This window comes from Plasmodium coatneyi, chromosome 11, assembly GCF_001680005.1.
Source record: "Plasmodium coatneyi strain Hackeri chromosome 11, complete sequence".
NCBI lineage: Eukaryota > Apicomplexa > Aconoidasida > Haemosporida > Plasmodiidae > Plasmodium > Plasmodium coatneyi.
Genome location: NC_033566.1, coordinates 2,440,669 through 2,465,558, shown reverse-complemented (window position 1 = coordinate 2,465,558; position 24,890 = coordinate 2,440,669). Strand labels below are relative to the sequence as shown.

Below are 24,890 nucleotides of genomic sequence, written 5' to 3'. Positions count from 1 at the left end.
CTCATTTTTTTTCTCTTTCCCCATTGTTGTTGCATCTGTCACGTGCGTGTGGTCTGTTCCGCTTACCGCTTCTCCCCCACGATTGGCCACAAAAGCGGCGTCGCCAAATGATGAACCTAAGCAACTCTCCCAAAATGTATAATCTCTTTCCCTATTGCACTGCTGCAACACTCATGTGCACAAAAAAAAAAAAAAAAAAAAAAAAAAAAAAGTGAAGAAGTACAAAGTCACTGTACCGAACTTCCTACTTGCTAATTACATATGCCAAATTACCAATCATAATGACACATCCTGATGCGTACAATTTAGCTCTAAAGAAAAATAATAATTCGAATGGGTAACTTCACCTGACCGTTTTAGCACCAAGGAACGGTGCCGCAAGCTAGCCATTCACGCATGTGCAGATCCTTAACGCGGGTCGTGCAGTTGAAAAAGTTCACGATGTCATGTGTTCAGCTGGAGGCACCTCCGTGTGCGTACATCTACCCACAGATGCCATTTGCAGTGTTCGTTCGGGTGCCCATTTGAATATCCACCCTTACAACGTTATTTTATTCACCCCTTTGTCGATGCTCTCTTTCAAGCCAATTAACATGATCATCTGTTATGACGCCTGAACGAAGCAGCCGTGGATAGGCACCCCCGCCCCGCACTCCATCGCGACATTTCCCTGAACATTTTAGGCATCCCTAATGTATGCCCTTCGTTTAGCCGTAGTAGAATGTACCGAATGACGAGCTGAGAAGGGGCACCCCAAAAAAAAAAAAAAAAAAAAGAAAAAAAAAAACGAAACGAAAACGAAACATAAGAAACGTAAGTATAGTAAGTATAGTAAGTATAATAAGCATACACTTGTTTGTGGACCCACTTCCACCCGCAACGTCCATCCGTAGAACACCCCCCCCATGTAAACTCCCACCAATAGATCACCCACCGGACCAAAAGATGGACGAAATTCAGTTCGTAAAAGACAAACACCTGCACTACCTGAATACCTACACCGACACAACAAATGTAGAAGAACTCATATTCAACGAAACCATGAAGATGCGTGGCGTGTTCTACTACATATGCTCATGTAAAATTTTGTCCCACGAAATTGACAACAAGGACGAATTCATTAACTTCATTCTGCAATGCCAGAATCCCGATGGGGGCTTCAGCAACAACAAAAATCATGACTCCCATATTATAGCTACGCACCACGCGATATTGTCTCTCCTCTTACTTAACCACCCTTTTAACGAAATAAATCCGCACTTCCATTCGTTTAATCATACGCATGAAGGAGGTAACTCACCGAAGAGCATAGCAGATTGCACCACAGAGTATATCTTATCCCTGCTCAATGAAGATGGCTCCTTTAAGGGGGACTTTTGGGGAGAAGTGGACGTTCGCTTTGCATGCAGTGCAGTCAGCTGCCTAACCATCCTAAACCGCCTAAATCTAGTATCTACAGATAAAATTGCATCCTACGTTTTAACAAATTATGCCATTTGCCAAAATGCATTCTCTTGGACAAGCGGAAATGAACCCCATGCTGCCAGCGTCTTCTGTGCAGTGGTAACTCTATTTCTACTTCAAAAACTACATCTGATCAATGAACAAAAAGTAGGAGAGTGGCTAAGTTTAAGACAAACAAATAGTGGGGGGTTCAATGGACGAGCAGAAAAACTATCCGACACCTGCTACGCATGGTGGATATACTCATCACTAATTATTTTAGGAAAATACAAATGGGTAAATAAAGGCGCCTTAAAACATTATATCCTTTTGTGCCAAAATTTAAATACTGGTGGAATAAGTGACAATCCAGATTGCCTCCCCGATATTTGCCACACCTTCTTCGGCCTCGCTGCACTCAGCTTGATAGACAATCTACACGGAGCAGACGGCAGATTGGACCTCCGACTAGTGCACCCCGTGTATGCAATCCCTCTCGACGTTGTCAAGGAAAGGGGCTTACCCCATCATGATGTGGAAACGTGGTAAAAAAGAAGGGGCGTGAACAAGGGGGGGTTTAACCGTTCACTCGGCAGTCGCGTGAAAGGGTCCCCCATTTACTCCTACAGGAAGTGCCTACCTGCATATTAACAGAGCATTCCCTTTTTTTTCCTTTTTTCAATTTTGCACGTTTTCCTTTTGTTCACTTTTTGTGACCTAATTGGTGCCATAAATGCACACGCCCTACGGTGCCCTCATCGACTGGGCGGGAGGGCAAAACAAGTCATTCCGTTTAAGTTGGTAAATCGCCACTCGTCACATGTACGTTATGCACACGTGTGGGCAGAATTACACACATACACATATATACACAAAAAAAAAAAAATTAAAAAAAAAATGGTTAAACGGGGGAGAAGAAACTAAACCACGAAAAAGAATGGTCCACCCGGGGAAAACACATTCAATTCAGTGCACGTCCGCATTGATATAAAAAAAGGGACACCCCCCCACGCGGGGGTACTGAATTTTATACCACTTCAGCGAAAATATGATTCCTCTCCCCTTTTCTCCCCTTTGCACACTCCTCACCTGATATGGTTAATGTATTTATTTTTCAACAGGGGCGACTTCATCAGGTTGTCCAGGGAGGGCTTACTGATCACTTCGTTGTTTTTCATGATGGTGTTTACCTCTTCGAGGAAACTCAGACAAGTTTCGTCGTTCTCGAAGTTTAGCAGTCTTGTCAGGGTGGAGAGGCCGACCTTGATGCTGGTCCTGCGAAACAGGGGTGGAAAAGAAATCACACAAAAGTTGTGGCAGCCATGTGGACGCAGTGCATATAAATATGAAAAAGGCAAGTTGTGTAACACCACCTTGATTGCATCCCTTACATGCATATATTGATCAGAGCCAGCAGCCTGTACTTCGGCAGGAACAAAACGATCAGGTAGTTTGTCAGGTAGGGCATCCTAACGACGTCCTTCTTCACCCCTCCACTGGAGAAACATTCTGCCACTTCTTCAGTCTTCACTTCACTGTGCTCCTTCACAAACTCGGTTAGCAAATCCATGTTCACGTTAAGGTCTCTATTTTCGCTTAACCCCATGAGATTAGGCAGATAAGTTAAAACATGATCGTTTATAAATACCCTCTTGTAAATATACAAATGGTTGACCTCGTCGTCTAAGGGAGACACCATGTTAACGTTTACTAAATACATCTTATTCTTGATGCACTCGTTTAGGTAGTAACAGAGCTGCACGTTTTCGTGGTTCTTTTCCTCGTCGCTGAGCGTTAGGTATTCCACGAGGAACTCCTGATGCATGTTCTGGAGGGTCAGGTAGATGAGTTTGTAGCAGAGGAATTCGACCTAAACATGGGGGGGGGAAAACAGTCACGTGAATCCAAGCATTTGCAATGTACAGACACATTTGCACTGTATAGACACATATACCGTTGATCGGGCCAACGATGCAACGAACGGGAACGCCCCTCCCCCTACCTTCGACTTCTTTATATTCAGCCGCTGGTACAACTCGAACAGCTTATTGATGCACTGCAGGAACTGGAAGAGGTCGTTGTTCACGATACAAATACGGATGTTCGTCTCGTATATATTAATCACGTCGTCATGGAAAATGTTCTGGATATTCATGTCTTGCCGCATGGACCTGAACTGCTCGTTGATGTATTTGTAGTTCCTGTCCTGGTTGTACTTGTGCAGCACATACGCGTAGGTGCACTTGATTACGGAGAAGCTCCTCACCTGCGGGAAGGTGCCAAACAAAACACAGCAAAATATACCACACTATAACATGCTACATTATAACATAACAGATACACACATTATGCAACGTGCGACCAAATCTACGATGCGCCTTCACAACCACGTAGTTACATTTTTCCGCTCCGGGAGGGACGTCAATCTGAAGAAAAATTTCTGAATGCTTTTACACAACCCCACGAAATTCTTATTCTTATAACAACTGGAAAAGTTGTACTTATCAAGTAACTTTTCCAACGTGTTGTAATCACTCTGATCCATTTCGTACGATCCGTTGTAATCGATGTGAAAGGAATTGTCCAACTGTTCGTTCTTCCTCCCTTTGGTGACATCACCATACTTTTCCAATCTCCTATCCCTACTTTCGATTTCCTCTGCACTTAACTTCTTCTTCTTGTCACTGAAAGTGATGCCATACTCCATGTCGTTGTCCTCATCGTTCATCGCGTATCGCTTTTTCGCTTCTACAGAGGGGGTAATTGTAACAGCAAACATGTAACAGTAAACATGTAACAGTAAACATGGAACAGTAAAACGTGGGAAGGGCATACATCACGGGGTCTAGCCATTGCCCCCATGGAGATTCACTCCCCAGTTATACACGCACATATTAACGGGCAAATGTACGTGTAAAACGGATGAGAAAATTACTTCTGCGCGTGAAAAAGAGAATGTCCATGGAAAAAATATCCTCCTTCGTTGGCATCACGTTGAACCTCCAGAACCTCGTGTTCGTCCCTCTCTTCCGGTTCCATGTCATTAGTCTGCTTGTGAACTCCCTCAGGATCTTCGCAAACTCGGCGTTCTTGCATTCCTCCTTAAACTCCTCCTGTATGTTATTTATATACATTTTAAAGGTGTCACACTTTTTCACCTCATCAGGGGGGTCCTCCTCCAGGGTTGCCTTGTGACTTTTCACACCCTGGGGGTACCTGCTACTAGCGCTGCTATAAAGGCCACTGCCCAGGTTATCCCCCTCGTAGTCCCCATCGTTGTAGGTAGCCCGATTACCCCTGTTCATGTCGTCACCGTCCATAGTGCCATCCTTCTGCATTCTATATTTCCCACTTATGTCTTTCCTTACGCTCTGATTTGTCACACGATTTGTATCGTTCACGTCATACCTCTGCTTACCGTTTGGCGCGAACTGCTCTTTTCCTTCCCCTCCTCGATGACCCATTCGGCCAAGGAGATTACTACTAGCCTCATAATTGCCTTTCACATTCATCCCATTTGGGAACAAATGAGAATTACCCTCTCTGCCATACGGGGGGTAACTAACATTGTCATATCCCTTCTGATCATTCCCGTTAATGTCCCTCCCATGCAGCATACCGCTCACGCTGCTAAAACCGGATGCACCATTCATTTTGTACTTATTGTTCAATACACCTTCATCGTTCTCCTTCACCGATTGACTGTTGTAATAATCGTTGTTGCTTCCTGTTGGTTCGTCTCCACCTGAGTAACTGCCAACCAGGTCGTGGCCAAATCTACCGTGTGCGTCATTCTTCCCTGGACCCTGCCTCATTTGAACTCCCTCCGTAACGTCATTTCCACTAGTGGGCATGGCACCACCACCCAATGGGCCACTACCCTCATTACGACGACCCTGCTGATCATAAGGGAACATATTAGCAAAGTTGTTCCCTGTGAGGTGACTTTTATCCTGCGTTATAACTCCACTGGAGGAATACACACCAACCTGCACCTTCGAACCGTTGTTCCTACCTTCATCACCCAAATGTCTACTACCCATGTCGACCTCCTCATTGGCATTCCTCCTACCAGGGTCATTCCCAACCCGGTTATACATTTGAAACAATTTATTCTTCGACCTGTTTAAGGTAAAGCTTATTTTCTTTTTCGCCTCCTCATTATTATTAAAGGAATAATCCTTGCCATTTTTACCAGCGTGAATTATCCCGTTATTGTCTTCTTCCCCTGCCCCACTCGTCTGTTCATCAAAACTGTACTTATTCACTTTTTTATTTTTGTTCAATTTTTTCATTTCTTCGATAGAGTCTATCATATTGTTAATTTTTTCCGCTTTAAAATTGTAAACATTGTTGTTTGGGTTACCTCCACCTTGCATGTCAGTCGAGCTACTCCCTTGTGGTGAACCCCCCTTATGGAGTTCCCCCGGACCAACCTCACCAGAGTTAACTTTGGACAAATCGCCCAACTTTTCATGGTCACTTAAAGGCAAATTTATATTCCCTATATTTAACGACCCTAAATTCATGCCCTGCAAATTGACCTGCTGATTGAGTAAAAATTCTTGCAAATTTGTCTGCTGTTGGTAGTAGGACAAATTTGAACACACACAATTATTTATCTGCTTTATCGACTCTGGTGATGATAAAATGGCGTTTTTGACTAACAGAAAATACCTACTCAATGTTATGAAAATATACTTCTTCGATTCCATGGAGGCCTCCTTCTCTGGGTACCCCAACTTTAGGTAATGGTAAAACACGTGAAAGTAGTATATCTCCTTCACCTTGTTAATGTACATTTCTACGTACTTATCGTCGTTATTTACGTTACTGGATAGTGGGTCCTTATTTTTCCCATATTTCGCCTCCTCTTCAGGTACTTCTTTCGCGCTACCACTATTGTTACTTCCTTTTGCTACACCCCCTACGTTTCCGCAATCCTTTGAATGACTGTAACTGGCGCTATCCCCATAGTTGTTATAATTTTCGAAATAATTCTCATTTTTACTGTAAAGGTAGTTACCACCTTGGTAGTTTGCGTAACTTCCACTTGGGTTTCCACCCCCTTGGTACCCACCCATTTGGTAAGCCATATTTTGGTAACCACCACCAGGGTAGGTACTTTGATATCCATTTGGATAAACACTGTGAGAACTATTCAATGCGCCAAAATTTTGCAGGCTACTCAACCCGCTTCCTAAAACGCCGTACCCTCCATAATTCGCATTATTATACAAATACTTGTTGTTGTTCCCTTCCTTTGAACTTGTTTGGTACAGACTACTACTCTCCCCTGAAGTGTTGAATGCGGCGCCTTCCTTTTTTCCTCCCTCCTCTTTACTACCACGTCTGTTCAATCCGCTCATTCTTTTCCACTATGGGGGGAGATATGCGGACACCTCTTCTCGTCACTTACCACACGCCGGATGGGGGATGGACGAACAAACTACATGTGCCTTCATACGCACACAAAAAGGACATAAATCTATCCAACGGGGTAAAACAATAACAACTTGACAAAAAGTTCTACTGTGCCTATCCTCTGTCAAACTTGGCAAAATCACTGCCTGCACTTGCAACCCATCTGGGGGTCGGCTCTTCAGAAGCTATGCACACAAGGCAGTAGCTGCTAGGCGCATACGTTTATCCACACGTGCTACATGCGCCTATGCTTATCCACACGTGCATGTGTATATCTTCACATGTTCACATGCCCCCCTATGTAAACTCTCTCAAATTCTGTACAATACCCCCCGCAAACGCATTCGCATAATTAATTACTTTTTTAATTTCCCATGGAATTCTCCACGAAGTAAACGCTCGCCCAGGAGCAGCATTTATATAAATGGAAAAAAATCTTAATTCATCAATGAAGTGAAGGGAAACACGGGAGATATATCTTTGTAGTAGCCAAAGCCGACGCGCCCAGGAAAAATACGCACTTAAAAATTGGGCGCAAACAGCTGGGAACAGCGTAAAACGATGAACGGAGGGGGTTATATAGGGGAGGCTAAAAGAACGGGGGAAACAAAGAAGGAAAAACGCGAAAAACGCAAAACGAACGACGAAGGGGAAGAAAAAATTGCAAACAAAACAAGAGGGATAACGAACGAACACAAGGGAAAAAATTAAAAAGGAACGAAACGAACAAAAATTGAAAAATAAAAAGAGAAACGAAAAAATTATTTTTTTTAATTGCCTAACAGGAATGTTTTGGAAAAAAAAAAAAAAAAAAAAAAAAAAAAAGGCGCTAGATAAAAAGGCCATGAAAATAAGTATAGCGTTCTGCCAATTTGCCCAAAAGCATGACAAAAGAAAGTACCATCATAGAGACTTCGCCAGATCGTTTTAACGTGTATTTGGCTTTTCCCCCTCTTTTGTGTATATGCAGTCATATGTTCATGAGAGCATGCACCTGGCACCTTTCCGTTGGCAGTTACAGAGACAGTCGTTTGTCCGTTTAAGAACCCATGTAATTATGCAGAGCATGCGCACATACATGGGCGAGCCTACATTTGCATACATAGCACACGCGCCTACGTGTGTACAGGAGGATACATAGACCTACCACCCACTTGTACGTTTTAATGCTTACCCCTTCTATGAACTACCCCCATGTTTCTACATTGTCGCAAAGGAGGGCTACGCTTCCCACCGCAGTTTGTGTGTCTCCATTCCGGGGTTACTGAATTGAGGCAAATTTCCCACATCGTCTCGAAAGTCTTTCCACAAATAGAATTGGAGTGCGCAAAGAAAGGTGCCATGGAAGGATTACAACAGACCTTGCCATCCCGCAGTTTAGCTATTTTGTGAATGTGTGTACATTATAAAAAATATGCAACTCCTCTTTTCTCACCTTTTCGCCCTCCACCAGCTGCATACCTACTTTGATGAATGCGTGTGATTGTTCTGGTTTAGTTTTGGTTGAGGTTTACAACGAGGGTTCCCCGCCTACAGTGCGCATCGACTGTAAGCAGATTAACATATTCCCCCTGTACGTATACCGAATTGCAAGTAGGAACTGTGGCACAAATCATGATCTTAATTTTTTTTTTTTTTTTCTTGGCATTAATGTGTATCCGCTGAAGACACCCTCGTCAATACACAACACTTACAAAATTGCAACTCATTTGAGTGCGTGCACAAATTGATAATATCGCCAAATAGGAAAAAAACTCCCCACGTGAATAGTTGTTGGGACGATATATGCATTTTCATCACTCATTCTTTCGCTTGCAACAATCAGTTAAGTTGTACAAACAGATGCCTCCCCCCATCCCCAACGTGCTACACCATCCATTACAAAGCATTCCTTCATTGCCCTACTACGTAATTTGGGGCAATCATAAAATAGTACAACGTTTGGCATGTGCATAAGGTTTATTCGTCCGCATTTGTTCCTACTGCATGGTCTCACATTTTATCACGAAAGTTTCCGTTTATGTGTCCCACTACCGCAATGTTAAATATGCAACACCATGTTGAACAGTTTAGAGTTCAGGTAATACGGTACGCAGTGTGTACGTAGCTAGCTGATTAGCTCTTTTTTTTTTTTTTTTTTTTTTATCCAAATTGTACATGCATTTTTTACAGTTATTTAGACCCCTAACTGTATCAATCAAAGATGATCACCAAATAGAAACACAAAAAAAGGCAATCCCACTGATGCTGTTGTGATGTTCTAACAGCACTGACACCCAAACAAAGGGTAAACCAAAATACAAAGGAAAAACTGCGAAATTATTGTTCCACCTGTGCGTTTATATCAGGAACCTTACCTGTGGACAATTCGGACCAGAGACATATTCACATGCAATGCGTACCATTTCCGTTCAATTTATTTATGAACTGGTCAGGCAAATTGAACCTAATGGTGCATTTTTTTTTTTTTTTTTTTTTTAATTTGCACTTAATTACCATTTGCACACATTTTACGGCGCAAAATGACATAAATTATTTTACACGTGTAGGTCTTCACCTTTGGCTGCCCTTTGCATTACATCTTCCCTACTCTGTAGAAGATCCTCATCCGTTTCCCTAAGCGAAACGGCTCGTTTATTCCTAAGCGTATCGTTCCAGTGTATTTTCTTCGGTTTTGTGTACCCCTGGTGAATTATATACTTCAGTTGGATCTCCGATTGGACATTACTTTCCCTATACAGATGTTGCAAATCGGTAATATTTGTAAAAGGCGCATAATCACTTTTGAAAGAGACACGTTCCGGCAAATGCAACGTCCTCTCAATCGAATCGTCTATGTCGTAGGTTATCCCAATTGGGGTGTACTTCCCATTCGTGTTTTTCCCTTTATATAATTTTTTCATTTTTGTCTCAAATTTTTTGTTTAACAAATATAATGGTTTCTTTGCAATTTCTGGGTAAAATGTGCATTCTTTCATTTCTCGCGCATCCCTTTCTATCTTAATGTTTTGTAACTTCTTTCTCCTTTTTTCGTTAAAATGTTTGATGTGAGTATCCAAATCGGCATTTACTAATTGGTCATCCAGGAAGAATATGCTTTTCAATTCCTTTGTCTTTTTTTTAATTTTGATTTCCTTCTTTTTTCGTTCACTATCCAGTTCTTTCAAATAATGCACATAGCTGTAAAACTTGGTGATCATATTTTGTGGGTACTTCATCATTCCGTACATATGTCTATTCCTATCTTGTGTGCTAGTCTTTACCAATTCCGTCACAACATCGATAAAATCTTCCTTCTTTATAAACTCGCCCACAGGTTGAAATGCGGATACTTCCCTCAAGAGGATTAGTAAAAGGGTTGCGAAGGACTTGGTGCAGAAAAATGCCTGCCCTTTCCTCGCGTCTTCTCCATTTAACTTAACATTTTCTACCATAAATTTCGCATCATTTTTGTAAATCATCTGAATTACATAGCAGGCATACTTCTTATCAATGCGCCCAACATTGTCCTTGTCAAACAGGAAATACAAATTTAAAACGTTCTTGTGGATGGAAAGGTCGACCAGCTTTCTACTTATCTGACTGCTTTCCCTTGTTCCTTGTCCCTCCCAGTTAGTTATTTTGTCATCTGGATTTTCCTGCCCAAGTGGGAAGACTGCTTCATCGGCAGTGGCACCTTCCCGGTGAATGTTCCCTAATTTAAGACCTCCGAAATATTTCGCTTTGTCAATGTGCACAGTGTCATTTGTTCCTGTCCCTGCAAGGACTTCTCCATTGGACGTATAACTCCCTGGCGAAACGGACCAACTCATTCGACCTTTTGTTTTGTTAAATCTATTTAGCTAAAAAAAGTCACGCAGATAGCAACAATGACGGAGGTACGCTCCGAGCGGATATCTACTCGCCGCTAAATGGACACAAAAAAGCATTCTTCCATTTTTCTTTCCCGCCCTTCGCGAATAAAATTTCCTCTTCAAATAATGCCCTTTGGATTTGTCACTAAAACTTCCTACTATACAACTGTTGTGCTATGTTCAAAAAAAAAAAAAAAAAAAAAAAAAACTATTTGTTCTTGCCTACACGCATGCGCAGATCCACACGGGTGTCCACCTATGTCCTGCGGAGCGTGCAATAGGGAATTCTAACTCACTGATGGTGTTAACAAAAACATGACAGTAAACCCCCTCCCAGGTTTGCTGCATTCTGAGCGACGTGAATAATTGTACATTACGATCGTTTGTGTATAATTTTACCGCAGAATGCGTTGTCTCACGGGCTCTTCTGTGCATTTCACCATTTCGCGTAAGCACCACGGGGTGAAATAAAAGAGCCAAATGAAAGGATAAAAATAAAAAATAAAACCGACGCGGCGGAGCTTGCACTAGGTGAACAAAAAAAACCTGAACAGGTCAGCAAAAAAAAAAAAAAAAAAAAAAAAATAGCCAAAATGTGAAATTGAAGTTGCAGCGAAATGGCTAGCAAAAAGTTGTACTTCAAAAGGTGTAACCCTGCCCAGAGTTCAAAGGAGCGCAGGTTAGAAAAAAATGTAATCCATCCATGTTGCAAAACACGCAAATGCTGAGAGGATGATGGGGCAAATGCCGGAGGACTTCCACGAGTACTGCCAATTGGTCGAGAAGAAGGTTAAACGTATCAGCCCAGACGAAGTGGAAACAGCTAAACTTTTTGAAAAACTGATAAACAAATATAACATAAAAAAAGTGAAAAGAGTCTGCCTTCCAGTGAAGGATGCAGATATTCATTCCCCATCCTCAGATTCTTTTTTTAACGATCACTATGTAGCCAATAAACCGGTCATTATAACCAACCTGGGCCATAAAATTGGGAATTGCACAAAAACGTACAGCAACAAAAATGTCATTGAACATATAGGGAACACGAAAGTGAGCATACACATAAGTACCAGCAAATTTCTCAACAACATAAACAAAAACTTCCGCTACAAGTTATCGTCTTTATCAAATTTTATACAACTGATTGGAGAGGAAGATCGAAAGAAGAGCAGATTTTCCCTTCGGTATGATGAAGGTGGAAAGGAAGCCTGCCTGTTGTTGTGCAAAGCAGGGGAGGGACAGCACAACTTGCCTCCGCACCACCCTACCGTGGAAGCTACAAACCAGGAAAGGGACAACCAAATGGATCATAATGAGCATAAACGAATAGATGGTGAAAAACGTTATTACTATTACAGATCCCTGGGGACCAACCAATTTAAGGACGTCTCGAACATCAAAAAAATGAACCACTTCATCAGAGACAGTTTTTTCCTGCCTGCACAGATTTACCCCCCGCATGACGAATTTGAGTTTTTCTCCTCCGTTTTAAGAATAGGCCAAACGAATATCTTCATTTGGCTCCACTATGACATCCCAGACAACTTCCTCATTCAAGTAAAAGGAAGGAAAAAAATTTTACTAATTCCTCCAAAGTTTATAAAATATTTTCAAATCGTGAATTCTTCTTCACCTTACAATCTGTTCGACATTTTGATAGGAAAAAAACTCACTAAACGGGAAAAGGTTGTGAAAAAAGTACTCTGTAAATATGCCCTCGTGGCGGATCTGTACCAAGGTGACATTCTGTTCATCCCCTCTCTGTGGCTGCACTACGTTTATAACATGCCGGCACATACCTACGTGAGGAGAAAGTACAGATCCTATCACCAGCTTTTGCGCGTCGAGACGGAGCAGGAGTCTGTCCATTTTGCTGCGCAAAACAAATGGGAGCGGAAATTCCCCTTAAATTATCGCAAAATTCTGAACCATTTTACGCGTCTGAAGACAGGAAGATATGCACATCTCATGGGGAGGTATCCCCGTGACAAAGATAACAGACCCCAAGTTAAATTACTTCCCCAATGGGGAAATCCCCCCCTGCCAGACAACCCCAACCAAGCGTCTTCAAACACGCCGAGTGATTTAACGCAGGAAGAATTGATACAACACTACAGCCATTTAGAAAATTATCAACATTTTTTGGAACATCATTTTGGCATTCGCGTTAGTGATATAGAGGGGAGAACCTATAATGTTGAATCCCCCTCGAGGGAAGCGCCCCAAGGGAGGCCTCCTCATTCAGAGGGGAACGTCCAACATGAGCATCACGCAAATTCTAACAGAGACGTAAAAGAAGGACAGACGTCTGATCGGCACACTTGCTCCTCTGCTAAATTAAACATTAGCGTGAATTACTTCTTCAGACAGAGAAAGGAACGACTCCTGTTCAGCAAAAAGGACCTATACGGGAACCAAGACATCATTTTGGCTAGCCAGCTGTTTAAGAAAATTCAACATGATATCGAACCGCTGCTGGACGCACCCCCCAAGTATAAAAATTTCTACCTGCAAAAGTTACAAGGCATTTTGTACTCCCACCTGGATGATCAATACGTGTGAACAGGATTGCATCCAGAAAAAGTGTAAGGCGGGATAGGAACATTACCCACCGGTCAGATAACCAAACATAAGCATGTCCCATTAGGAACACTTCACGATGGCATATCCCAAGGTGCCTTTTCAAGTGCCAAAAAAAGAAAAAAAAAATTTTATCAAATGGAGAGCATTCGCTGCATCGGCAGATAGACAGTTTCAAAATGGGGAAAAAAAAACACAAAAAAAAAAAAAAAAAAAAAATGTTCAGATACAAAAAGGGGGGAACAACGCGGTTACCCCACTGTGGGTCAAAAATCGAGATATTTCAACAGCGAAGAGGTGTTGCCGCTCCTCCCCCTCCTGGCGCATTTACCCTTAACGCTCCCACCGTTCGCTGAACACACCGTCTCGTTCACCATGACATAGTCATACTCACACTCGTTCACCTGTGCACTGTATTCTTCACGTCCTTCCTCCTCGTAACCCTCCTCCAAGTCGATATCACCCTTACTGCTACACGTGGACATTTCCCTATTATGTAGGTTAAAGAAAATACCATAGCCGATATTTGATATGACCCTCCTAAGCTTGTTATATTTTTTTTTATAGGAATCAATTTCCTGATAGAGTCTTGCATTTTCCTTTTCGATCTCCTCCGTGGTGTATTTGAGCATCTCCTTCAACTCGGTGTACTTTTCTCGCTCGACCAGGACGCTGCACAGGGGGGACAAGAAGCATTACACGGATGATGAGAATGTGCCTCAATCTACCTCCTCCAACGAAGCGAAAACAGAAACGTTAAACGTGACACATGGGATGTTTTTCCCCCACTTACATATCCTGCAGATTCCTAATGACGCTCAAAAAATCGTCCACCTCCCGCTGGTAAAAACTCAAATTCAACTTTGTCTGGTTCAGGGCGGTCAGAATATCCGGGTCGGAGTAATTGGAGTACAGGACACTTTTTCTAAATAACTTGGACTTTATTTTATTTATTTTTTTTTTCTTCTTTTTCCGTTTGTACTTTTCATACTGGGGAGGGGGTTCCTCTTTGGCCAATTCGACTTTTTCCAATTTGTCCGTTGAACGGGCGGAGGGTTCATTTACCTTTGGTGGGTCCCACGAAAATACTTTTGGCGGGTCCGATTCACACAGTTCGGGTGAGTCCAGCTGGCATAGTTTGGGTTCATTCAATTCGCCCCCTTCTGGGGTGCTCAACTCATTTCCTACCCCACCCTCACGCAGATCACTTTTCACTATTTTGACACCTCCCTCGATTAGGACCTTCTTTGTGGTGCTATCCGGCACGATGATCTCATCATCTTTACTGCTGCATCTTCCGCTTGATTTCTTAATATCACTGCGTACCTTACTGCGTAGGCTAGTTCTTCCGTCAAGGGACCTGCTGGTTTGGTTACCCTGTCCATGTGCCACGTTGAATTGCTCTCCACTGTTGCTGCCTCTCAGTAGGGTTTCGCTATTCTGTGGCAGTTCTTCCCTCTCCTTGTAATTTAAAATGGTTTCCTTCTGTAGAGACTTTATTGGCCCTACCTCATTGGGCGAATCAGTCTGGTCAATTGTCTCTTCCCCTTTTTGGGAACCCACAACAGGGTCGTCACCAGTTCTGTCTAGATTTTTACCACTGGGATGGCTCCCATGCTTATCTTCATTGTTGGGATGATCCTTAGCTTTACCTTGCTGATTTGAGTTTTTTTTTTTCTTTTTTTTCTTCGCCTTATTCCCTGTCCCTTTTTGCAACTCGTTCGGTGGGGTAACGCCGAAAGAACAGGACGACGGTATGGGGAAATCCTTTTTCTTCCCCTTTATCTCCCCAGGGGGGGTCCCATGTTGTGTCTTATTCGTGCTGGTCAATTTGATGAAGCGGCTGTTACGTCGTGTCATTTGGCTCAGTCGTTTTTTGCGTGGTTGGTGTGAAGACACGAATGAACACCTCGTGCGTTCTCATGGGGGAAGAAAAATCGTAAAGCAATAAAAAAGAAAGCCCCCAAATCTTCCTTCTTCAAAGTCTGGCCGCACAGGATGAAGAGAAAGGATTATCCTGCATCACACGGAAGGACACATGAACGGAGGTGCAAATTCTTCTGCACGTAGGCAAGAAATTTACTTGGCAACTGCTTCGAGGAAGCACATTTTTTCTTTCTTCTTCCCCAGGGTGGTGTGTACAATGGGAACAACTGCAGTGAGTGAGGCTGTAACTCGCTCTCCCTGTTCGGCTTCAAAAAAAGCGAAAATGAACAGAAAAAAAAATACAAACAAGTACACACGAGAACGTCTAAACCTTTGCCCCCACGGAATGGTCAGCAAACCTTTTCTGGTGCTTCACAAAATGGAGGTAAGTTGCACATGCGTACTTTTGCAATTCCGTGCAGCCACAAAGTGTGCATAATTGTTTCACCAAGGATCTGGTTGCGATCTGTTGGGGGGCTTCTCCCCATTCCACTGCCTGTTGGACTGAGCAGTTGTTCACCCCAAACGTTTAAATGGCAATGGGAGAGATTTTCAACCGGCGGACTCTGCTCCACCTCCACTGTCACTCCAGAACAATTATGCCTTTGCCCCCTTCCATTGCGTTTGTTCTCCGCACAAGGGCACACAAGGAAAAAAAAAAAAAAAAAAAAAAAAAAAGGGAAGAAAAAATAAAAAGAAAAAATGGAAAAGAAGAAAAAAAAAGAAAAAAACACCCTTGCCCTATTTGGCCTTTTCCTTTTCTTTCCCTTCTGAAAGATTAATTCGGCTAACCAAAAAGGACGCAGGGGCAATAAAAAAAAAAAAAAAATATATGCAAAGAGTATGGTGGGAAAAAAAAAAAATTCGCAAACCGAGTTGAAGAACCGAACTGAACACAGTGCCAACGGACCCGAGCCGCCCCCAACAGAACTCACATTACGTACCATAAAAAACAAAAAATAATAAAAAGAAAATAACCCCCTTTTTTTTTCCCCCCCCCATTACGTTCAGCAAAACTTTCCCAGTTAAGGAGAAAAAATCCTCGTAAAGCTGCCCTTTTTTTTTCCTCTTTTTTTAACCCATCTGGCGTATACAAGAAGAAAAGGGCAAACAGTACCTCCCCCCACTCCGAAGAAGAATTTCACTGAACGAGTAAACATCCGACAGTATTACTTCTTTCACTTTTTGTTTTCCCATCATTTGGGCAGCCTTCACTACTGCTCCTTTTGTGTTTGCCATACCGAGAAGGTACATTTTCACTTCAAAAGGAAGAGACCAAAACGGGAGCGTGCTTAAACAACAGGGGGCAGTGGAGATCCGTGTCCCAGTACCCCAGCAAAAGAGAAGAACATTGGGAACCTTGCCCAAACACAGCCCCGTACTTTACAAGAAACTCTTTTATTTGAATGAGCAGTGAAACGTCTTTTTCCGGGAGAGGGTCCATATGTACTATACATGCCTGCACCAACATGCGTGTGAATTTAACTAAACGCTACATGGCAGACACGAGCACCTGCTCAGTGATTTGACGTCTGGGAAACGTGTTAACTTTAGCAAGTGCGCCCTTTTTTTTTTCCGTTATCTCTACTTTTTTCACATTCTTGTTTTGTCTGCCTTTTTTTTGGTCGTCCCTTCGTATACCTGTAGACTTCGCAAACTGGAACAGCCCTTCCGAGGGGCATCCAAAATTGATGTTTGTGACGAGAGAGCATCCTACCGTATATTTTTTTTTTTTTTTTTTTTTTTTTTTTTCCTCCAAGTATATACCCATTTGATGTATTTTCTTCCGTATGACCAGCTCGGAAAGCGGATGTGGTAGGAAAAAAAAAAAAAAAAAAAAAAAAAAACTACATCGCAATTGTGTACCATTGTATGCACACTTTTGTACCTTGTTGAATTCATCACTGTGGAGTTTCTTTTCCCACCACGTATCGAACACTTCAGTTGCGTGCGTGGGCAGGGATAACTCCCAATTGTAGCGTTCGTTTTTTTGCCGTAAAATAAGTTCATGTGTGCAGGTGCGCATAGCCGTTTGAAGAACTACGCGTTGGAACCCTACCCCTGAGTGGTTACCCAGAGGAGTTCCTGAACCACACACCTCTAACCACGTGTGTGTTTGTAACCCTGTGCAAGTAGTTAGCGCGCCAGTTTGTTACTCCCTCCAGGGGTAGATCACTCCATCGGAAGCGATACCCAAAAGGAGATCTCCTTCCCATTCGAACCGCCCAAGATGACGTCCAACTACATTATCCACATCGGCAACAACATCGTAAACAAGCGAATAAAGATCAGTGAGTACCTGAGCAAATACGAGCGGAAAATAATTGAAAAAAACGCAAGCGCCTTTTTCTACATTTTAATTAACCTACTTTTTGACGTACCAATTGAACGCTTCCGGTTGGTCATAAATAGAAAATACATTTTTCTGAAGAAGAGAAAAAAACTCGACGTCGTCTTCACGATAACAAAAAAGTTACTCATATTGAATAACATAAGCGTAAAGGAAAGGTTCCTCCGCTTTTTGGATGGGAGCGTCGAGGAAGACAGTGATAACGCATGTTGTGCCACACGGGCTGATTACTTCCTCCCCAAGACCGTCCTCCTAGACAACGCAATGAAAAGAAACAACCCACTCATGAATGAAAAAAAAGACATTTCTCACCACGGCATCATGCCTAACATTCTTACGAGTGCAAATGGAGACAAGTTAGTGGACTCGAAAAGATTCCTACACAACTGTGATGAGCACCCCTTCCAGGGAAGTAGACCTTCAACCCACTACTTAAACCTTGCTGGAACTATAACAAGTGAATACAAAAAGGAGGTGAAAAAAAAGTTATCCTCATACAACTCCTTCTACTTCAAAGAAATTAAAGGCAAAGTAAACCACTTCAAGGCCAAGTCAAGTGAGGAATACTACTGCCCGAGGAAACCCTCCCCACGTGATACTAGCAAAGTGCACATTCCTGACAGCGAAAATAATGTCTGCCAGCAGAGAAGCATCATATTAATTAAAAAGAGCGACAACAAAACGGGAATAAACATTTTGGATGAATTTCTGGACATCTATGTGTTATTCCGTTTGAAGGGAGGTAAGGGTGGCTTTGGAGCTAACCTACGAAATAAAAAAAGGAAAAAAAAAAAAAAAAAAAAAAAACATCCTTGATGATGCATCAAGAAATATAAGAGGAAACAGAGTCCTCCTCGACACGATCGTGCAAACTACAGAAAATCTGATCAGCAAAAGAGAAAAAGAACAGATCCTACTGGAAAAGCTTAACAGTGCCCCACCCTTCATTCAGCGGCTCTCCTATGACAACGCAGATGAATTGGAAAACGGGGGGGCCATCCCAACGGGTGAAGAACAGCTTGGCGAAACGGCCGATCAGTCGACAGACCAACCGTTGGACCACCACCCTGATGGAGAAAACGCGCAAATGCAGATAACCTTCCACCAGAGAAGCCACCTGCACGAAATTGTATACAACGGAATAGTACAGGAAGGGAAGCCAAAGAAAGATAAAACAAAAAAAAAAATTGACAAGGATAAACGGGAAAAAAGTAGGAACCTCAAGTCGATTGAAAATATGTACACCTGTTTGTGAGATTCCCCCGCATGGTATACACACATGTGACAAAACGAACTAGCTATTTTTTTTTTTTTTTTTTTTTTTTTTTTTTAGTTTTTGTGTGCATACATTTAACACTGTTTCTGTGGGGGGACCCTCTTAGCTACATCGTTTGAGTTACCATTATGGCTAGCACGTCCTGTTTGTATTTTTTTTTTTTTTTTTTTCGCAACATTTTTTTATGTCTACCGCAGTTAACCGGACGAAGGGAAAACATGCGCAAACTTTTCCTTAGATCTACGCTACGGTTTGCAATTCATATGTGGGTGTGTAGAGACACAAAAGGGGCCAATTGAAGGAAGGCGTCGTCAACATGTAGCAGTAACGTTGGAGTAACGTTGTAGTAACATGGCGACAGGCGAAATGCACCGCAGAGAGGGCGGGCGAACACCCGCGCAACAACATGGTTATCAAGTAGAGAGCGCAAATCGCCAGAAGGTTGAAAAAAAAAATGTCCAAAGGGTTGGGAAAAAAAGGATTAATCAAACGTGCGCTGGTGTTGCTCCTTCGAAACGGATGACGAAGGAATCGATCCACCACACACTCACCCCTATTTTACAATTAAAAAAAAAAAAAAAAAAAACCGCAATTGAGTACAATGCACATTGTTCATTGTGCAACGCCACGATACTGGATTCCGTTTAAGACATTTCTGCTGATGGTGCGGCAGGACTTTAAGTGCCCCCCTGCCCATCCGCGTCGTCCTGCACGAATTCCACATTTATGTTATACATTTTGCAGTTTTTAAAAACATTTCGAGCAATATTCTCGTTGTTGTATTTTATGATAGCGTACCTCTCTCCAAAGGAAAACAAAGTAAAGTAGGAAATATGTTTGTTCAGGAAAATGGAGTTGTTCTGTGCAATGTAGTTGCTCAGTTGTTCGTTGTTTTTGATGGTACTCATGGAGTTTATTTTTATCGTCGTGCTGGAGGTGTTCATAGGGTCTGTCGTGCCTATCGCGCCTGTCGCGCCTGTCACGCCTGTCATGCTTGTCACTCCTGCTAGTTCCCCCCCGCTGGTAAAATTTCCACCGCTTGGATTATTGTTCCTGTTTAGGATTCCCCCGGTGAGGTCCCCCTGGGTAACATTCCCCGAAGGGCCCTGATCATATTGGTTAAAAGAAGTGACACTAGAGGAGTCCCCCCCTAGAAGGTGCCCAGCACACTGATTGTTCAGTGATTCTATCCTTGTTTTCAAATGGTCGATAAGACACTTGAGCTTCTCTTTCGTCTCCTCAGTTATACTCTTATTGTTAAACATGTTAATGTACTGATTCAATTTTTCCTTACATTTGCGAAGCAGTTCTTTCTGCTTGATATTCATAATCTGTTCTCTCTTTTCTAAACTGAGCGAAAGGAATTTCTTCTCAGATATATTCGGAGAAATATATTTATTACTGTTGGCCTTTTCATTAAAGTAACTTATTTTCCTGGATTCATTTCTTAACTCCAAGTGTATACTTTTAAAGTGAGTAGGTAGATACTTGTATGCACTGAAGGCACCATCGGATGATTCAAACTTTACAATGAAAAAATTCTTCCCCTTCATGTAACTAACGGATTCTACATTTCCATACACGGAACAAAGACTATATATAAAATTCTCTTCTGCTAATCTGCTCGTTACGTTATGTATATAAAGTATTTTCGCTGCCTTCCTATCCAGTACGTATTCCTCACTTGGGTACGCACTGGAAGAAGGCGGCATATTCATCATATTCCCTGGGTAGCTCGCACTTGCGCTGTTACTAACCATTTGATAATTCATCCCACTATAGTCGTTATAATTGGGGTGATAACCCCCTGTGTTGTAACTCTCTGTGTTGTACACCCCCGTGTTGTAACCCCCTGTGTTGTACCCCCCTGTGTTGTAACTTGGGCTACTATTCATGTTAAAGTTCCTGCTATATAATGCATTCGGTGGGGGGTTTTCACTGTGTACGGTTCTCCCTCCGTGGAGACCACCACCACCCCTCATCATTCCCCCCCCTTTATTTCCCATGTAAGCATTCCCTCCTCCTCCTCCTCTTCCCATGGAAAAATTTCCCCCTCGATCGTCCTCATAGCTGTTGTAGTACAACCCGTTGTGCATCCCACCCGCACCCTCGAAATAATTTGCACCCGCCTCATAGCCGCCGTTCATGCTCATGTTGTAATTATCCTGCATGTTGTATCTCCGGTTGCCCTCCATTTTGGTGCCAACAAAAATGGCCGACTCAAGCAGAATACTGTGATCCCGGCGGAGGAGGCACTCGTACTGACGTCACAGATTTACCCCTCGGTTGAACAGCCTTCACACAAATGCACGTATGAACATATATTCGTACGTACCGTGGGTAACTGTTTTTTTTTTTTCTTCTTCCCACTAGTCTATACGATGAGAGTCACCCTTCCTTTGTTGCGCAAATCAATGGCCCTTCTCAAACGAACAACCGTTGGTAGTATCAATTCCCATTCGGCAGCCCTTTCGCTCAAACAGCAAATGCGCCCTCTCACCACTTGTGGGTTCCTTCGCCAGGTACAATCACGAACGAACGGGCAATTCTTTCAAGCATGGATAGCAAGTATGCTCCTATGTAAGAATGTTCCATGAGCATTGACCCGTGACCTGTCGTCGTGCATCTTTTCACCTTTCATGCCCGTATTAACATGCCCACATTGCTATGCAGTGCGAAAAAAATTAATAAATAAAGCCAAAAAAATATATGCAAAAAAAAAAAAAAAAAAAGGAAATTCCCCTTGGTGCCAATTTTCAACAATGCTGCGCATGTTTTACGCCCCCCCGAACCTTCCTTTTTTTTTTTTTTTTTTTTTTTTTTCCTTCCCCGTTTTAATCATTCGAAAACGCTTCAACGAACTGATCTTTGGAAACATTCCTTCCTCCTCTTTATTATCATACGTATGAAGGGACGTGTTTTTCCCCCCTGTAAATGTAGTCCACGCGCATACAAAGAGGGTTCACTTGGGGGGAGATGTAAAATGAAAGCGACATGAAAATGCGGGGGAGAAATTATCCCTTATCAATTTCACACAAAGGATTGATTCTCCCCCATACCCCCTTTAAAAAAAAAAAAAAAAAACTACGGGCTAAGAACTACGGACGACGGACTACCCTCCCCCCATCGTCGCCTTTATCGTCCCTGAAGAAGCAAAAAAACAGGTGGCGAAAACTGCATTTTCGAAAATCAGCTCCATAAAGATAATTGAAAACGCTTTTGTAGACCCATCACAACGGTACTTACATATCCTTTTATGAGAAAAAAAAAAAAAGCAGAGACTTGTTCATTTGTGGCATAGCACCGTCTCTGCTGCTGCATAACTACTCAGAGGTGTCACATCTAAAGGGTCCGTTTGGTTTTCTTTTTCTCTTCCTTTAACAGTGCGACATGTGGTGTAGTCGTTCGAATCCGCCGCAGTCACCGTGCACACAACGCATACCTTAATGTGTGCTACCACAAAAGGGTCACTCACAAATGAGGTTCACTTCGATGGGTTGCTTTCCCACCAGAGCGGTCAAAAGAGGGAAGCCGCTCTAGGAGGACATGCAACCCACAAAAAGGGATGACTCCCAGGAGGAGACTGTTCCACTTCATCAGGGCACCAAAAAATTGTCTTCACGGCAGGTGTTCCCCTTGGGAGTCGATCTCCATGTTACCACTCCTTATGACCCATCCGTGCCGCATAAAACGGGAATACTCAAATGGTAGGGTCGGCATATAAAAAAGAAATCGCCACCTCGGCTCACTTCCGTTCTTGGGGGCATTTCCATCGTAGGCCCTGTCGAATTGGTCACACGTGCATGCGTATGTGCATTAATAGGGCGTCACAATCCGCACGTGTTTCCATACTTATACATCTGAGGACCCCACCAAATGAAGAAAAAAAATAACATTGGTGAGGAGGAACAGCAGGAAGGCCTAGATCCACACTCATCGCTGCAACAACTACGGTATAAGGCATTCCCCCCAATGAACTCTACATCCATTATTAAGTTTCTTCCCGGTGGGGAAGAATAATTTACCAAAAGGAGGGGGGATGATCTACCCGCACTGCCGTTCCGTTGTTGTCAGTGGGGTGGCTTCCCTTATGCAGGGGCGACACGACACGATAAAATTTGATGAAATTATATGCCATACCAATCGATGCGTAATTTTAAAAAAATTGTGAAAAAAAAAACGTGCACAATAATTATGCAAATGCGCCGTGACACTCCCGCTGGAAAAGCAACAACGGAGGCTACCACAAATGGGGTTCCTCACGAATCAAAGCGGCAACCATGCGAACAAACCAAACAGAGGAAAGCACAAAATAGGAATCAGCAAAAATGCACATCTGAGCGGAGTGGCACCTCGGATAATCACCAACAAGGGAGAAAACTTCCCCCCGATTAGGAGGATCCCCCCCAATTTTCATTAAAGCACACGATTTAGCACAGATGCAGAAGCTTATGATGAACAAGGGGTACGAGACCACCGCGGAGAAGCAACCCAACCTACTAAACAGCGGAAACACAGAAAATGGAAACGGGTTCATAGAATCCATTTTTAAGAACATCACAAAGAATGAGTACTTCAGTGCAGGCGTCGGTATCATCTCCGTAGGGGCATTCGTCACAGTGGCAAACAGACTAAACAGCTACATGTACCATGCAGTGAAAAAAAATATGTTCACGTCTCTAGAAATTACCATCAACGATAGTGCATATTATTGGGTTCTAGAATACATCGTAAAGAAGGGAATAATCAGTAGACACCTGAGCTTAAAAACACAGATGCTAAATGACAAAAATAAAAAAACGGTCTTCTTTTCCTTCCTACCAAGTGTAGGCAATCACCTACTCATATACGATAACCGGTTCATATTCATTGAGCGTAGTAGAGAGAAGACAATGACGTCAGATGTGAATAGATCTGTCCCATTCGAAAACATAAAACTCAGCACCTTCATATGGTCCAAAAATATTTTCTCAAAAATTTTAACAGATGCAAAATTGTACATAGAAAAAAAAGAAGAAGGGAAGACATTACTATATAAAACGTTTGGGCATGAATGGAGACCCTTCGGAACTCCAAAAAATAAGAGGCCGGTAGATTCTGTTATCCTTCCGGAGCATCTGAGTGAGCATATAATTAACGATCTGGACACATTTCTCAATTCTAGCAAATGGTACATTGAAAAAGGGATACCCTATAGAAGGTGCTATCTCCTCCATGGACCCCCTGGGTGCGGAAAAAGCAGTCTCATAGCCGCTCTGGCTGGTCACTTTGATTTTAATATTTGCACCATTAACGTGAATGACGTCTACTTAACGGATGACAGGTTTATCCACCTGCTTGCCACGGTGCCTCCTAAAACGATTCTCATTTTGGAGGACATTGACTTTGTCTTCCCCAATCCGAGTGAATCGAATGCAAGGGTAGACTCCCCTATCGAAACGTCCTCCTCCACCGCATCCACCATTTCAAATTCGCTACTCAACAGTGGTAACATAAGAACGCTAGGCGTCTCCTACAGTGGACTCCTTAACGCTCTGGACGGCATCGTCGCCACAGAAGAGAGGATCATTTTTATGACCACCAATAATATAGAGAGACTTCCAAGTACCCTCATCAGACCAGGTAGGGTAGACCTAAAAATATTTATACCATATGCCAACACCTATCAGTATAGGAAAATGTTTTTACGTTTTTTTCCCGAACATGAGGATATGGCCAAGGAGTTTGCAACCATATTTGAGTCCTTCCACCTGAGTATGGCTGAAATTCAGTCCTTTTTTCTTTTTTCAAAACATGATCCACACAAGACCATTCAGAATGCCCGCCACTGGGTCAAGACCTACGCGCAGAAGGCGGGGGCACAGCAAGGATGATCAATTCGTACGGCGGCTAAGTTGTTGAATAGCACTGCGTTATAACACTGGTGCGTCGTAAGGGTGATACTCTGCCCCCTTTCCATTTGTGCCAAAATTGGAAACGTGTCAGGAGGAGGCCTCTCCATAGTTGTGCTCTTAAACGTGGAGGAATAAGTTACCGC

At 42.8% G+C, this 24,890-nt stretch overlaps 8 protein-coding genes across 8 annotated transcripts; 4 read left to right on the top strand and 4 right to left on the bottom strand.

The window, feature by feature from the left end:
- Positions 1-945: 945 nt before the first annotated feature.
- On the top strand, positions 946-1,992 carry PCOAH_00036950 (Geranyl-geranyl transferase; the record flags this gene model as incomplete). Its single annotated transcript, XM_020060486.1, has 1 exon — positions 946-1,992. One exon carries the CDS (start codon positions 946-948, stop codon positions 1,990-1,992), a length of 1,047 nt encoding a protein of 348 aa, XP_019915589.1.
- On the bottom strand, positions 1,764-6,812 carry PCOAH_00036940 (SAC3/GNAP family-related protein; the record flags this gene model as incomplete). Its single annotated transcript, XM_020060485.1, has 6 exons — positions 1,764-1,878; positions 2,533-2,718; positions 2,835-3,313; positions 3,446-3,709; positions 3,842-4,191; positions 4,379-6,812. The coding sequence occupies 6 exons, from the start codon at positions 6,810-6,812 to the stop codon at positions 1,764-1,766; spliced, it is 3,828 nt and encodes a 1,275-aa protein (XP_019915972.1).
- Positions 6,813-9,404: 2,592 nt separating this feature from the next.
- Positions 9,405-10,679, bottom strand: PCOAH_00036930 (Uncharacterized protein; the record flags this gene model as incomplete). The annotated part of the gene is made up of 1 exon (XM_020060484.1): positions 9,405-10,679. One exon carries the CDS (start codon positions 10,677-10,679, stop codon positions 9,405-9,407), a length of 1,275 nt encoding a protein of 424 aa, XP_019915819.1.
- Positions 10,680-11,453: 774 nt separating this feature from the next.
- PCOAH_00036920 (Uncharacterized protein) lies at positions 11,454-13,283 on the top strand (the record flags this gene model as incomplete). Its single annotated transcript, XM_020060483.1, has 1 exon — positions 11,454-13,283. One exon carries the CDS (start codon positions 11,454-11,456, stop codon positions 13,281-13,283), a length of 1,830 nt encoding a protein of 609 aa, XP_019915673.1.
- Positions 13,284-13,567: 284 nt separating this feature from the next.
- On the bottom strand, positions 13,568-15,161 carry PCOAH_00036910 (Uncharacterized protein; the record flags this gene model as incomplete). The annotated part of the gene is made up of 2 exons (XM_020060482.1): positions 13,568-13,973; positions 14,095-15,161. The coding sequence occupies 2 exons, from the start codon at positions 15,159-15,161 to the stop codon at positions 13,568-13,570; spliced, it is 1,473 nt and encodes a 490-aa protein (XP_019916060.1).
- A 2,296-nt stretch (positions 15,162-17,457) lies between these two features.
- PCOAH_00036900 (Uncharacterized protein) lies at positions 17,458-18,832 on the top strand (the record flags this gene model as incomplete). The annotated part of the gene is given in 2 exon segments (XM_020060481.1): positions 17,458-18,299; positions 18,316-18,832. 2 exon segments carry the CDS (start codon positions 17,458-17,460, stop codon positions 18,830-18,832), a joined length of 1,359 nt encoding a protein of 452 aa, XP_019915914.1.
- Positions 18,833-19,530: 698 nt separating this feature from the next.
- On the bottom strand, positions 19,531-21,048 carry PCOAH_00036890 (Uncharacterized protein; the record flags this gene model as incomplete). The annotated part of the gene is made up of 1 exon (XM_020060480.1): positions 19,531-21,048. The coding sequence occupies one exon, from the start codon at positions 21,046-21,048 to the stop codon at positions 19,531-19,533; it is 1,518 nt and encodes a 505-aa protein (XP_019915967.1).
- Positions 21,049-23,292: 2,244 nt separating this feature from the next.
- PCOAH_00036880 (Bcs-1 like protein) lies at positions 23,293-24,726 on the top strand (the record flags this gene model as incomplete). Its single annotated transcript, XM_020060479.1, has 1 exon — positions 23,293-24,726. The coding sequence occupies one exon, from the start codon at positions 23,293-23,295 to the stop codon at positions 24,724-24,726; it is 1,434 nt and encodes a 477-aa protein (XP_019915582.1).
- Positions 24,727-24,890: the final 164 nt, after the last annotated feature.